This window comes from Callospermophilus lateralis, chromosome 7 (assembly GCF_048772815.1).
Source record: "Callospermophilus lateralis isolate mCalLat2 chromosome 7, mCalLat2.hap1, whole genome shotgun sequence".
In the NCBI taxonomy this organism is placed as follows: domain Eukaryota; kingdom Metazoa; phylum Chordata; class Mammalia; order Rodentia; family Sciuridae; genus Callospermophilus; species Callospermophilus lateralis.
Genome location: NC_135311.1, coordinates 48,599,893 through 48,615,148, shown reverse-complemented (window position 1 = coordinate 48,615,148; position 15,256 = coordinate 48,599,893). Strand labels below are relative to the sequence as shown.

The 15,256-nt window shown below is 35.0% G+C and overlaps 1 protein-coding gene across 1 annotated transcript in view; it reads left to right on the top strand.

Annotated features, from left to right (window-relative positions):
* Olfm3 (olfactomedin 3) overlaps positions 1-15,256 on the top strand; it is a 200,889-nt gene that overhangs the window by 170,892 nt on the left and 14,741 nt on the right. The window contains exons 3-4 of the mRNA XM_076861705.1: positions 3,087-3,242; positions 8,103-8,322. Coding sequence (XP_076717820.1) covers positions 3,087-3,242; positions 8,103-8,322 — 376 coding nt within the window. The remainder of the gene's footprint in view (positions 1-3,086; positions 3,243-8,102; positions 8,323-15,256) is intronic.

The window sequence follows — 15,256 nt, the reverse complement described above, 5'->3', positions numbered from 1 at the left end:
CGGTGCTAATTATGAATTAGAGTAAAAATGTTAGTTAATTTGCATTTAAGTTCAGAAAAGCTTCAGATATTCTGTTTATACAAAGAATCAAGATAAAGATTTCAAAAGAATAATCTGTGAAAGGCTCAATGGGTTTGCCAAACTTTGTATAGAAGGTGTAAGTATAGAGACATGTACAGAAAGTTAATACAAAACAACTTCAGGGACTAGCAAATGAAAAAGAAACCCAGCAGACCAGTCTCCTTTCTACAAGTGGACCAATGGGAATCTAGTCCTGTGTCACCAGAAAATTAATGCTCAGTGGGTCTTCATAACCAGTAGGAAACTAATCCTGGGTACAGCCCACAGGAAAAGGTGAAGACAACCAAATATTGTCCAACTAGACAGTTCCATCTCTAAACTCTGTCTCAAATGTAGCTCTTATACATGACTGTGCAGTACCAAAAGTTACAAGTTTCAATAAAAACTCTCTCCATGCATTTTTCTCACCACACAAATTAAATTGAAAATTAACTTGATAAGGTGAGCTTGAGGTAAAATAAAAGACAGGCTATTTGAACCGTATTCAGAAAGCCTTCGCTGTCCATCATTTTCTAATTGCATGTACTCTGCCTAAGTATACAGAATTCTTAGGAGGATGTGAGCTATACTAATGATGGGTATCTTCACAGACAAATGTCGTATTTAAATGGGTAGTCAGTTTCCTTACCACAAATGGCTTTCCTTTATTCATGCTTAACCATAAATGAAGTTAGAAAATTACTTTAAAAGCACTACATTTATCCATGATGGGGTTGCCATGCTTTCACTGTTGTCTCAGTAATTTTGTGCTGCACTAAAAGAAAAAAAAAATTGAAGCTTTCTGAATGTAAGAATTATAGTGAACGAAGAGTGATTTTGTAGTTTAAGGTACTGCTGTAGCCTAACTAGTGGTGGGATCCGGGGGACTGGGAGACTCTCCTTAAAATATGAAGATCCTAATTACCCTTTATTACCATGGAAAACCCAAATTAATTTTGCTCAATAGATATTTATTGAGCACTTTTATTCTGTCTCTGGTTTTGTGAAACATCTTGGAAGTAAAAGATATGGGTAAAACACAGCTTCTAACCTCAGGGGATCACGGAGCAAGAACCACTTTCTTGGCTGGGTCCCAGACTCACATTACACAGTTTTAATATAAGCCAGACTGTGATATGTCCTGAAGAGACAGGATTCATATAGGGCAAGACCATGAATCAAGACAGCAGAAGAGAGAGAGAAGGAAAATTGACTTGTCTGACATAGAAAAGTGGAAGAAACCAGACAGGGCAAGGCACAGAGTTCACTGCTTTTCCTGACCATAGTGATTGTAAGGAAATGGATCAACCAGGGGCTTTTTACAGCAGGCTGGTGCACTGAGCTTGGCAACTATATCTAATGGAAAAATATGTCTCTGAACAAATCACTCACTTGAAATTCACGTATGTTTTTTTAAAAAAATCACATTTTACTGATTAAATAAGCATATTCATTAAAAAATAAGTGAATCCACATACAAATATATGAAACAAAGTAAAAATTGCTTAAAATCCTATCTCTTTTTTTGTGCCCATAATTTCATATATTCATTTTTGCAAATAAAATCTATAATTCTATGGCAAAGGACTTATATCTGTATTATGTACATATATGTGTAACCAGAGATCTTTCTCTGTATTTATTGTCTTTCCTTTCCCCAAATAATTAATATTAATAACCTAACATATATTGTTCTAATCCTTCTATCTGTTTCTTCACGATTTTTTTCCTTATATAGCCTATTTTCTTTTATAAGTGTATTCAATTTAGAATAAATGGATCAAATTATGTGAAGATCTGTACCTTTGCTTTTCTCATGGAAATGCCTCTGGGATGAGTAGTGAGCAGTGCTTCTCAAGCTTTACAGTTGCACTTGGGAATTTTGAGAAAATGCAGATTCTAACTCAGTAGCTCTAGGATAGGCCTCAAGGTTCTGCATATAGGTCAAGCTCCCAGGTGATGCCAAAGTTGTAGTTCTGAAGATGATGCTCTTGAGTAAGACGTGTGTAGAAACCTACTGTATTCTTTAGGATATAGCTCATCCATTTTCTATTGCTCAATTCACTTTACAGCTTCCTATTTGAAGCTTTTTGAAGCTTTTCCTTTGTTTTCAGGTTTTTGCTGCTACTAAAATTAGGGCAGCCTTTCTTCCTCCTCACTTCTGCATGCTTTGTGGGTCACCTATTTCTACTTCTCTAGAACCTGGAACTCCTTGAACTTAAGATGGTGCCATCAGATTATCATGTATTAACTACTAGTCCACCAAACAATTGATGTCGTTGCTATTTTCCAGGTGCCTTAAGCAGTATGCTAACCTAATTTAGAAGGTGTCCAGGACTGCTACCAATTGTCTGGTCAATTCTGGTCTCACCCCTGGGAGTACTTCAGATCCATCAGAAGTAATTGTACTGGAATTATTGCATTTTAGGCCTTTTAGAAACTTGAGTACCATCCATAATTGCTAAGCATCTCTGATATTTAAGAAGTCAGAATTAATACAGAAACACTATTTATTTATTTATTTATTTATTTATTTTTATTTTAAGACAGGATCTTGCTAAGGGGCTTAGGGCCTAAATTGCTGAGGCTGGCTTGTAACTTGTGATCCTCTTGCCTCAGCCTCCCAAGTCACTGGGATTAAAATCATGTGCCATTGCATCTAGCCAGAAACAACTTATTTTCCATATATTAGGTTGGGCTGTTAAAAGCTTATAAAAAAAACACATAATGAAAATTCATTTTTAAAATTTATTTTCTAATATATTAAATACTTATTTATATTCAGTCATTTCTAATGAAAAAATATCAATGTCTTTTACATACTTTCTAGTTGTAATTTTCTCTTACTGTATTCTTTGAATGTTTTTTTCATGGAGGATGGACTTTCTGAAAATTTGACATGTGGACACACCATTATGAACTTGACACTTCCAGTTCTTTAGGTTAATGCTGTTTGGGGTAGTTGGGTAGTGATTGTATATACTTACAAACAGACAATAATGTACACCAATATTTTTGTTCAACAGGTTCAGAATATGTCCCAGTCTATTGAAGTCTTAAACTTGAGAACTCAGAGAGATTTCCAATATGTTTTAAAAATGGAAACCCAAATGAAAGGCCTGAAGGCCAAGTTTCGGCAGATTGAAGATGATCGGAAGACACTAATGACCAAGCATTTTCAAGTAGGTTTGACTTCTGCAATCTTGTCAATCCAAAAGAGACACCGAGTGCCATAGACAGCCAGTGTGGCACTCAGCTAGAAATAATTGTGTGCTGGGCCACAGGTGCAAGGTTAAAGATTTACTGGGGACGTCAATCATCTCTTCACTAAAACTGACCATTAGCTGGTATAAATAAAAGCCTCATTCTTCTTGAGCTAGGGGGAGTTTCTGGGTAGATTTACAGGCACTTCAATAGCTAAGATAAGGGGAAAGCCTAAGGAAAATCAATAAATTATCAGAGTTCTTCTGATGATTTTAATGCCTTGCTCATATGAGGAGAAATATAAAGGAGATAAATTATAAAACCATTCATTCAAACCAGCATATTAAAAGAGAATTGTTTTATACAAAGTCTTTTTTTTTTTTTTTTTTTTTAGATTTTAACTGGTCATTACCTAGGAATACTGAAAAAGGGAAAAGGAGTGTTTTAAGCATTAAATTAAAAAACAAAGTGGATCTGATAAAGCCATTGAGCCTATATTAAAAATAAGTAATCTACCTTATGAAAGCATAGCATAAAAGTTTATACAACACATTGTGGTTGCCCAGGTAACAGCTTAAATTTTTCTTACACATTAGAAAGTGAGATTCACTGACAATGCTAGGAGGGTAGAACTGAGTTCCAGCACATGGTCAAGGAAAGAACAGTGGGGAACTAGCCAGGAACATACAACAGGGTCCCTGCAGAGCACATTTTCATGTGGCAGAAACTGTCATGATCTGGAATTTCCTCCTGAGATTTTATAAGGAAAGGTGTAGATGACACAAGTTTTACACTGAGCCAATTTTAAGTCACAGCAGACAGAAAGGAGGGCAAGCAAATTGAGGTTATTGACAGTTGAAACTAAAGTGAAGAACTGTGGGATTTACTTTGAAGAAATAAGCAAACTCAGAAGATTAAAAACTTAGAACAAGTTCAAACAAGACCTAAGGGATAAAGTAAATTTAAAGATTGTAAGAAATAAAAGTGTGAACTGGATGAAGAGAGAATTTATGAGAATTGGTCAGTAGAAGAATATAAGCCTAAGCAGCAAAAGAATAAAATTTAACCCTAATTTATTGATCACACACACTGTGCAAGGTAGGGCTGGATTCTGTGTTGGATGTGTAATCCATGGTCCCTCTTCAGCAAAAGATAGCTGAGAGTCAAGTGAAACTGATGGTTAATAGAGCCATCAGCATCACTTTAGAGCACAAGGGAAAAGTGGATGATTTTGTTTAGAGAAGATCTGGGGAAGAGTTTTAAGATTTGGCAGTATTCAAGAAAGCAGTTGTAGAAGTGACCCTACCCCTACCCCAAGACCAAAAAAAAAAAAAAAAAATCTTAAATTATAAAGGGAATGAAGAAGATTAAATGATTTATAGTTTCAACTTTTGACGCTCAGAGTTAGGATATACATAGTAGAACAATAATGGGAATCCAAAGCTGAGGTCATTAACAAAGTAGGAAATGGTAAGCTGGTGCTTCAGCTGCAGAGGGCACAGTTCCAGAAAGGCGCAGCACACAGAAGAGGAGGAGCTCAGGTGGTCTGGTACCGATGGAGATGCAGTGGGAACTGTGAACCCAAGGGACAATTTCAGGTATCTGGGTTGACAAAACTGGGGATGCGTGAGAAAGTATATTATACCTTTGGTGAGAAGACTGGTAACAAAGGAGCAAAGCTGAGGGAAATTCATAAAAATAATTTTCTTAGTATATAATTTGCCTAGCAGCAACCAGGCTGCCAATAGAAATAGCTATGTGATATAGTGACTTGTACTTTTTTGTTTGTATAAACCACACATATGCTGAAATTAAATTTCAAAATCCCAATAGCAGTATTAATAAAAGCAATACTTGTTTTTCTGAACCATCATACAATTCAAGACACAGTCGAGAACATGTTAAATATATTAATTAATTTAGTCCTCACAATAATCCTGAAAAGTAATCACTATTTTTGTTCCCATTTGGTTATATTGTATAAAGAAGTTGAGTGGTTTTTTCAGGGTCATATATCAGAATAAAGATTTGAACTGACAAAGTCTAGGTTCATGGCTCTTACTGCTAATAGCACAGTATCTCTTCAAGTAAACTTGAGCTGTCTAAATTGAAAATCACAATAATAATCAAGTGTTCAACATGCTTGTTGAATTTATTCAGGAAGTCCCACTGTGAGTCAGATTTTGCCTTAGGTGTTGAGGTACCATATTTAAGAAGAAGAAATGAATGTTCCAAAGTCAAGATTAACTTTGAAAAATACCTTTAAAAAAAAAAAAAAAACCCCTTCTCTGATGCACCGCTTTCATCTTATCAAAACTTCTAGGTTGATTTTTCCTTCTGTGGTCTTCTGGATGAAAAGCTTGAGCTAGCCTTCAAACACGACATTATCATTCCTATAGGACAGGATTGTTGTTTGGCAAGATATTCTGTTACTGTGAGAGCTAGGTATTAGAAAGTGAAATTTGAGATAGGATTAGCAAACATAGATCAGGGGTACTATAATTTAATCTTTTATATATTTGATATGTGCATTGGTTGGACACTCTACCGCTTTCTGATAAATTTCCAGAGTTTCAAAGTTGATTGCCAAAACCTAATTATAAAGTTTTGAAAATATAAAAATACTTATTTAATTCAGGAGGGAATAAAAGCTACCAAAATTTTAACATTGAATTGCTCTCTTTTAAATATGCCCATAGTAAGATGTAAAACCTGATTGTAATAGGTTTTATAATATGTAGCAAATAGTACCAACAGAACTCTTATCATTAAAAGCCTAATGAAACAATTGTATCTCCCTTTAGGGTTGCCACAAAACATTTGAACTAATAAGTTTATTTCAAAATGATCCACTAAAATGAGAAAAGCCATGATTCTGCTTCTTGACTGTAATATTTATGCATTTTTCTCATTACTAAGATTCTCTACCCTACCACTTAGCATGTACATGTACACAAATCAAAGATTTCTGAATTTATAGAACGAGTAGAAATTTCTACACAAGAAATACAAGCCCATAAATCAGGGAAGCAATGGGAGCTCCTGCTATTTCAATGCACTTATAATAGTGACATTTCTAAATTATTTTAAAATACAATTTTCAGCTTCTTAGTATACAATATGGTTTCTGACAGTCCCTATGTATTATTTTCAAACAATCATGAATGGTACCTCTTTTTACAAATTATATCATTTGCAATAAATTCACAATTGAATTAAACTCCTGAAATATTTTTGTTGACTACTACCCACCAAGTTAAAGGGAAAAAGTTAAGGTGGCACTTCTAGAAATTTCAGGTGAAATTACCCACCTGTGATGCCTACGCATAAGGGACACAGCTTTGACAATATACTTCTTGTTCTCTTGTTAAAAACCAATGCTTAAAACTGGTTCTGATGGCATCCATTTGTAGTCCCAGCTATTCCAGAGGCTGAAGTGGCGGTGGGAAGGGGAGTGCTTATGTCCATGAGTTCGAGACCAGCCTGGGCCACACAGTAAGACCCTGCCTCCACAAAGATAAATGAAAAACCTCAACTTAAGTTTTAAACAACTTACTGGGCTTGTTGGCACATGCCTATAATCCCAGCTACCTTGGGAGGCTGATGCAGGAGAATTGCAAATTTGAGGCCAACCTCAACAACTTAGTAAGTCCCCAAAATAAAAAATAGGGCTGGGGATATAACTCAGCGGTAGATGCAGGTATGGTATATGTTTGTGAAAGAGAGAAAAAATTCTACCAGCTCTGAAACTTCCTTGTCTGTTACATAAATTATGTACCATGGTCCCTTAAAGAGTTAATGACTTCATGGGTAGGCAATTCTACCTTACATGAAGACCTCTAAATTATCTATGCTAAGACAAATGGAGTCAGAGAATAGGCAATAATTCAAAATGGTAAATAGCAACATACATTTCTTTGAGCTTTGGGAAGCTTTCCATGATTTATTATACTTGCTGAACTTACCTTCCTAATGAAGTCGTACTAAGATGGATATTAAAATGAGCTAGGGGGCTGGGGATGTGGCTCAAGCGGTAGCGCGCTCGCCTGGCGTGCATGCGCCCCGGGTTCGATCCTCAGCACCACATACAAACAAAGATGTTGTGTCCGCCGAGAACTAAAAAATAAATATTAAAAAGATTCTCTCTCTCTCTTTCTCCCTCCCCCACTCTCTCTCTCACCCACTCTCTCTTTAAAAATAAAATAAATAAAAATAAAATAAAATAAAATAAAATGAGCTAGGAATACCTGAGAACAATGGAAGGATGAACAAATAAATAGTCATGATTAGAAAAAAATCTAAGTGTGAGGAAAAAGTTGATCCTGAATCCAAAATTTCCTGCTGTCTTCCTACATCATGGATACTAAGTAGGTAGATAATTAATCTTAAATAAGTTTAGTAATAAGATATTTGACTGATAATTTCCTTCAAACTTCATGCATAATTAGAGAAAGGATCCTGTTCCTATTTGTTAATCAGATGATGCATTGTTACTTTATAAAATGCTACCAGAGAGTGAGATAACACAAAAACCCATAATTGCTACCTTAGGAAGTTTTTTTTTTTTTTTCTAATTATGATAAGTATCAATTTGTTTTGTAGAAGAGCATGTAGCCATTTAAAGAGCAGTTGTTTTGTGTGAGAAATGCAAGATAAGTGGATTTATTACTAATGATCATGGAGCCAATTAGGTTTTCAGAAAATACCTAATTTCAAGCAGAAATCATTAAGGAATTTTGAAGCTGTTTTAATAATCTCCTTTATGTTTCATAATAAAAAGACTGGAGCTGCTTGATCTGCTTTAAACAATTCTCAGGAACAATTGCTGCTTCCCACAGGAGTTGAAAGAGAAGATGGATGAGCTCTTGCCCTTGATTCCTGTGCTGGAGCAGTACAAAACAGATGCCAAGCTGATCACTCAGTTCAAGGAGGAAATTAGGAATCTGTCTGCTGTCCTCACCGGGATCCAGGAAGAAATCGGTGCCTATGACTATGAGGAACTACATCAGAGGGTGCTCAACTTGGAAACCAGACTTCGTGACTGCATGAAAAAGCTGAGTGAGTGTTATACTTGGATTTTTCTAAGTTGTATTTTTAAGTAGTTTTAAAACACTTCCTCTTTATGTTTTTCAGATAATCATAGAATACCTAATTGTAGGAAAGCCAGTGACTGCTTTTAGGTGTCCCTTAATGCCTTAAGCATTCCCAGGTACTCAGGTCTTCTGATTGTAGGGCATCATGTTGCCATTTGTGGCTTGAAATAATTAGTCTGGCAAATGCAGTCAACTCCATTGGCTACACTAGTGGAGATAAGTTTTGTTTTATTTTAAAAATATAATGGTCAATCATTACTTGGCTAGAGGGAGGGGAAGAATTTCTGGTAGAGGAGAAAGTATAGATTGGCAAGAAGGAAAGTGCTCTGAAAATAAGTGTGAAACAGAAAAAAATAAAAACAAAATGAAACAATTCCTCCACTAGGCAGAATTACCCACTACTGCGCTGATCTAATAAAAAAATAAATAAATAAAAAGGAAGCACCTACTTCCGTAGATAGTACCACTCCTCAAGGATCAAGCATGTGGCATGGGTTATGGACTCTCATTCTTGCCTCTTAAAATGTATGGTTCTGTCTGCTCTGGGTTTTCAATTTTTCCCTTGCATTCATGAGGTAGTTGTTTAATTGAATTCATCATGGGACAAGTCTGCGACTTGAATGCAAAATTAACACGTGGTCATGAATTGCGTGAGAGAGGTTGTGAGTCCATTTAGAATTAGGGTTTAGGTGTTGATTTGATGTGACATGACAGGGAGGGTAACTCAGTAACCAGTGTGCTCTCAATAACCAGTGTTATAGAACTAAGTGGGGAAAAGAAGGAAAACACTTAAAAAATTACTTTCTGGTAAAAAAGACTTCAGTGAATAAATATTTAAAATAAAAGTTGCATGATTTGTAAAAACACTTTGAGGATGATTTTGCAAAGTGCTTTGAATGATGAAAAAAAAAGGTAAAATACAAAATGTAGCATTCAGGTATCACAGTCTCAAAAAAATGTAGGGAATCTCCACATCGAAGGCCACACATTAGTCATCCCAGGATTTCTAAGAAAATATAACAAAACTAATCACAAGAAAATAAGGTAAACCCGAAGTACAGCCCATGCACGGGAATCCTCAGCCCTTAGTTTCCCATTGGCCCATGTCCAGTTTTACATCTATTGCTGCCAAAAGCCAACTTCAGTGATTTCATGACTCTGGTTCTTGCTCTCACTAATCCATTGTCCACACTATTGACAAAAGGATTTTCTGAAGTACAAATGTGCAATTATTTTGCTCTGCTAAAAACCTCCCATGGATTCCACGTTTCTGGCACATGGTCCATGGCTTTTGAGGCCCCTCCATTGTGGTCCTCCCTCCTTTTCTAGATTTATCCCCTAGCACACTGTATCCTGGTCACATGGGCCTTATACTCTGTGCGTTCCTGCTCCCGAAGTACTCTTCCCCCTTTGAGCCTTTCTCTGTCACTCCCATCTGTGATAAACCCGTATTTATTTCTTCAGGTTTGAATGTATTATGTTGCAGAATCTGTCATTATCTTCCCATCTGTCCCTGATAGGCACTCCCAGACCCTTATATTTCACTAAAAATTATGCTCTCCTTAAAAAAAATAATTTTTTTTAGATACATATGACAATAGAGTGTATTTTGACATATTATACATACACCTAATAAGAATGTTAAAGTTATGTTTTCTATGTTTTATTATTATCACATGTGTAATTAATGTTCTGGTAGACTTTTGTTCTGAGAGAACATCAACAATGTATATCATATTCACTCTGCATGTATGCCCCAATGCCTAGAAAATTTCCTGGCAAAGAAAAATTAATAAATATTTGCTGAATAAATCAATTCTTTAAGACATCATAGGAATCATTCCTAAATTTTTATATAGATTATTAGCTATTTCAAGTGTCAAAGAATGACTTAGTTTACTTGTTAATTTAAGAAAAGTTTCCTTTTAACCAGGATAGTTAAATCAAAATAGCATAGGTGTGATTAAGACTAAACCAGAGAAAATTTATCTATTTGATGTAACTCTTAAATCTCTCTTCTATATGCTGTGGTTTTATAATTCAATAGGTAAACATTGCTTATTTGATATAACTATTAAATCTCTCTTCTATATGCTGTGGTTTTATAATTCAAATTTTAATGTCTATGGTTAATATGCAATAGGCAAACATTGCTGACATAAAGAAACTCTACTGTTATATTCTATTCTTTTTAAATGAAGAAATAACTTGAGTCCAATGCCATAGTAGTTAGCTAGCTTATCAGATGATGTCTCCATCAAGTAAGATAAGAAAATCTCAGCCTGGCTTGGTGGCACAAGCTTGGAATCCCAATGACTCAGGAGGCTGAGGCGGGAGAATTGTAAGTTTGAGGCCAGCCTCAGCAAATTAGGGAGGCCCTAAGCAATTTAGGGAATCCCTGCATCAAAATAAAAAATAAAAAAGGACTGGGGATGTGGCTCAGTGGTTAAGTGCCCCTAGGTTCAGTCCCCAGTACAAAAAAATAAACACCTCAAACCAAGAATAACTTAGTGTCACTTTAAGAGGTTACAAAGAAGAATCCAAATACATATTTTAACAGGTAATAAAGAATCTGATTAAGGAAATTCTGCTAAATAACAGCATCAGGGTTGGTGTCTGAGCTTTTTCTTGTTTTCAAAGAGGCCCCTTTGTTATTAATTAAAAAAAAAAAAAATCAGTCCCTGAGAAGCTATTCACTCTTTTGTCCCTAGCATCTTACAATGAACCCAAGTACAGAGGCATTGCATGCGAGACCAGGCACCTGCCAAGTACAAATAGCTTTTCCTAAAGCCAAGACAGGCAACAAAATTGTGCTAGGTAATAACTCCTTGTATCCTAAATATGTCAGTTATGTTTTTGAATAAGTAACATGGAAAATTTGGGATTTGCTCAACTTTAGAAATGAACATTACTTCTTTTTTATTTATTTATTTTTTTTTTGGAGAGAGAGAATTTTAATATTTATTTTTTAGTTTTTTTTGGCGGACACAACATCTTTGTTTGTATGTGGTGCTGAGGATCGAACCCGGGTCGCATGCATGCATGCCAGGCGAGCACGCTACCGCTTTAGTCATATTCCCAACCCCGAACATTACTTCTATATTTATTCTCTCTGAATATACTGAGCTGGAAGTCATCTCTATTACAGATAATCCCACACACCCCTCACTCTTTTTTTCTTTTCTTTTCTTTTCTTTTTTTTTTGTTGGTGGTGCTTTATTTTATCTTTCCACAATTTTTAAAAATTTTATTTGTTCTTTTTAGATCCACATGGCAGGAGAGTATATTTTGATACATTTATACAAACATGGAGTATATCTCATTCTAATTATAACAATTTGTTTCTTTCAATTCATTTATAATTCTGTATGCTTAATATCCTTCAATAGTGAAAATGACATTTAAGACAAAGAAGCTTAATCTAAGTAGAGTAAAATCCATCTTTCTTATTCTTACTGAACTATGATAATATTTCTATGGTGTCTCTAAGCCTTAGAATTTGTTCATACACACACACATTATTAGCTATTTATGACATATATTTATTATATATATGTATCATCATGCATCATTTTATTCATTTCCTCCATAGATGACAAGGTTTTAGACAATTGAATAACTGAATTTATCAATATTTTTATTATTTTATTTTACAATGCTGCAGATTAAACCAAGGGCCTACAATTATGATTTTAACTAATCTAAAATAAAAATTCTAGTAGTCAATATAATAATGCAAATATCAAGCAATAATAAAATCAGTATTCAACTTTCTCATTTAATGAGATGATTGCTGTTTGAGTTGAGTTATAGATACCCCTATAAAATATTGAAAATAGAGTAGTTTCTTAGCACCTGTGGGGAATTAGTTCCAGGAACCTTACATATACCCAAATCTGCAGTTACTCGAGTTCCTTATATAAAAGAGCATAGTATTTTCACGTAACCTATGCCCATCATCCCATATACTTTAAATCATCTCTAGACTACTTATAAAACCTAACAGAATGTTAATACTATGCAAACAGCTGTTATACTGAAGTTTAGGGAATAATGACAAAAAAATAACTCTGTTCATTTTCAGTGTAGATGGAGTTGTTTTTTTCCAAGTAATTTTTGATTTAAAGTTTGTTGAATATAAGGATGCAGAACCTATGGATACAAAGGCCTGACTGTATTTCTTATATTTTTTGAAATCCTCTTGATTATCCACAGCCCAGCTACCTACTTACTTAACAGAGACACCCATACCACAGACAGAAAACCTAACTCTTTTATGCTTTTTGTCTGAAGAACTGGGTAGTTTTGTCCATCCTTCCATATTTGTACCAAATAATCATTTATTGAACATCTCTGAGCAGAGAGGATCCTATCAGTTAAGTACAGTGAAGAAAACATTTCCAGAGTCATAGAGTCCCATAAAAATGAATAAATTCATATTTCCCATTAAAAAAGAAGTTAAAAGAGGGTATCTAACTTCAGTTAAAAGAGGGTATCTCAAGATATATATATATATATATATATATATATATATATATATATATATATATATATCTGTGTGTGTGCATAATATATATATATATATGTGTGTGTCTGTGTGTGTGCATTTTATATATATATATATATATATATATATATATATATATGCCTCTCAACACACACAGCCAATTAGCAGAGGGTAGAAATGTATTTTGATAGAATAAAATTGCAACATTGAAGCATGTATATATATATATATATATATATATATATATATATATATATATATATATACCTATATATGAGAAATATACATATATGTGTGTATATATGCATAAATAATTTTTACTGTGGCATTAGATTATAATTTGATTAAAACTCGACCTAATCTTTACATTTCCTGGCAATCGATAATAGGTTGGATCAATTCTTCTGTAAGAATCCTTTAACTCCATGTCCATTATTTTATACATGTCCAAATATCAAAAAAGGACTTGAGAGAGAGAGAACAAATACTAATTAACATCAGGACCATTAACAGAAAGTATAGGAAAAAGTTTTTTTTTTTTTTTTTAAAGATGTCAAGGGTTCTCAAAGGATTAAAGTACAGTTGCTATGCAGCTGAGATCTAGAGTGAGACATTGGATAATTATAGTATCAGCAATGTAGTAACAAGAGCAAGAAGGCTCATTCATCAATGGCATCTTCACTCTTCACAGAAGCCTCTCAACCCACACAGCCAATTAGCAGAGGGTAGAAATGTATTGAGAGAGAGAATAAAATTGCAACATTGATGCATGCATTTCCCCTCACTTTTTCAGTAGATTTTCTTTCAAGTAAAATGTCATAGGGTCCATCACATGAATTTTAAGAGGTTAAAAAACCTTCCTTGCCTTCAAGGTCTGAGTTATTTCCAGATAGTAAATAAGGCACTGTGGGAATCACAAGTCATTGAGACCACCAGGGCACCATTTAGTTTATTTCTAACAGAGAATTAAAGGTTGGGAGAAAATAGAAATGAAAAAAAAAAAAAAATGCTTCAACAGCAATGCACCTTTGTGGCCTGAGTGAGGTGCAGAAATGTTCTTTCCTAAGTACTTAATTTCCTCCTATGAGAGACTGAATAGAACAAAGTCCCCTGTGCTTAATTAAATCATATCACATTCCTAGACATGAGGAATATAATTACATGCATGTGAGAATTTGACTGAAAACGCATGGTTAAAGCTCTTACACACCCCCTGAGATCACCAATAGATATTTAATGTAGTTTATAATCAGACTTTTCAGCTTTCCGGTCCTCTGCCCCCCATTCCCTCTTGTTAGTTCTATTTTAGGGCAATGATTTGGTGCCATCTAGTGAAGCACTGATTGTATCTTTCTATTTAAACAACAGTTTGAGACTTCACATTTAACAGACATACCAGTAACATTAGAAACAAGGTCACGGTGAAAAACTGTGTTTGCTACACGGATGCCCAAATAGTTTTTAAAATAGGTAAACAAATTTTCTGTGTGCCAATGATCTTCTATGTACATCCAACAAATACTTTTGGACTTTGCTAGGTATTTGCAGATCCAAAGATGAACAGGAGACCATCTCCATCTAGTGGGGACAAGAACCTAAATAAACAGCTAGGGTAACACCAGGGGGTTGCTGCTTGACACTGTGCTAGCTGTTTTACATGTGCTTGCTCTAACCTCAGAAAGAACTCTGGTTTAGACATTAGCATTGACAATTTAAGGAAAACGCATGCTCAGAAAATTTATGTTAGAAATTATAATTTATAACTTCCAAAGACACACAGACAAATTCCTTTTCCATCCATGATGCCTTTTATGGGAAATTCTGTAGATACCTTAATAAGTTCAGTTTAATGATGGAGTCACCATCCACCCAATTGTGGCAAAGAAAAAAAAAATGCCAAAAGTCATTCTTGATTCCCCCGGGTTCTCATTCCCCTCTGCAGTCACAACCTCATTTACGCCCTTCTCACCTGTCTCTGAAAGCCATCTTATGTCTGTTTTTCCACTTGCACTGCCCTGATGCGAAGCATCACTCCTCTTTTTTCAATTGGATCACTGCAATGGCCTCCCACTAGGTTTAGCTGAAGGGAATCCCTCTCCACCACACTGAATATTTAGTGTAATCTTTCTCAAATACAAATCTAGTCAAATTACACCTGTATTTAAAGGATTTGCTTTTAAAATTGAATCCAGATTCCTCTGCATGGTTTGTCTTGATGAAATGTGTCTGCCTGTGTCTCCGGCCCTTTCCAACTTCTCACCAGCCACTCAGCGTGGCTTCAGCCATTCCCGTGTGTCAGTTTTTCAATCGTACATATTTTCATTCTCCTGAACATTGGACTTTCTCTCCATTTTCATGGAACATTTTCCCTCCTCCCTTTACCTATCTAAAG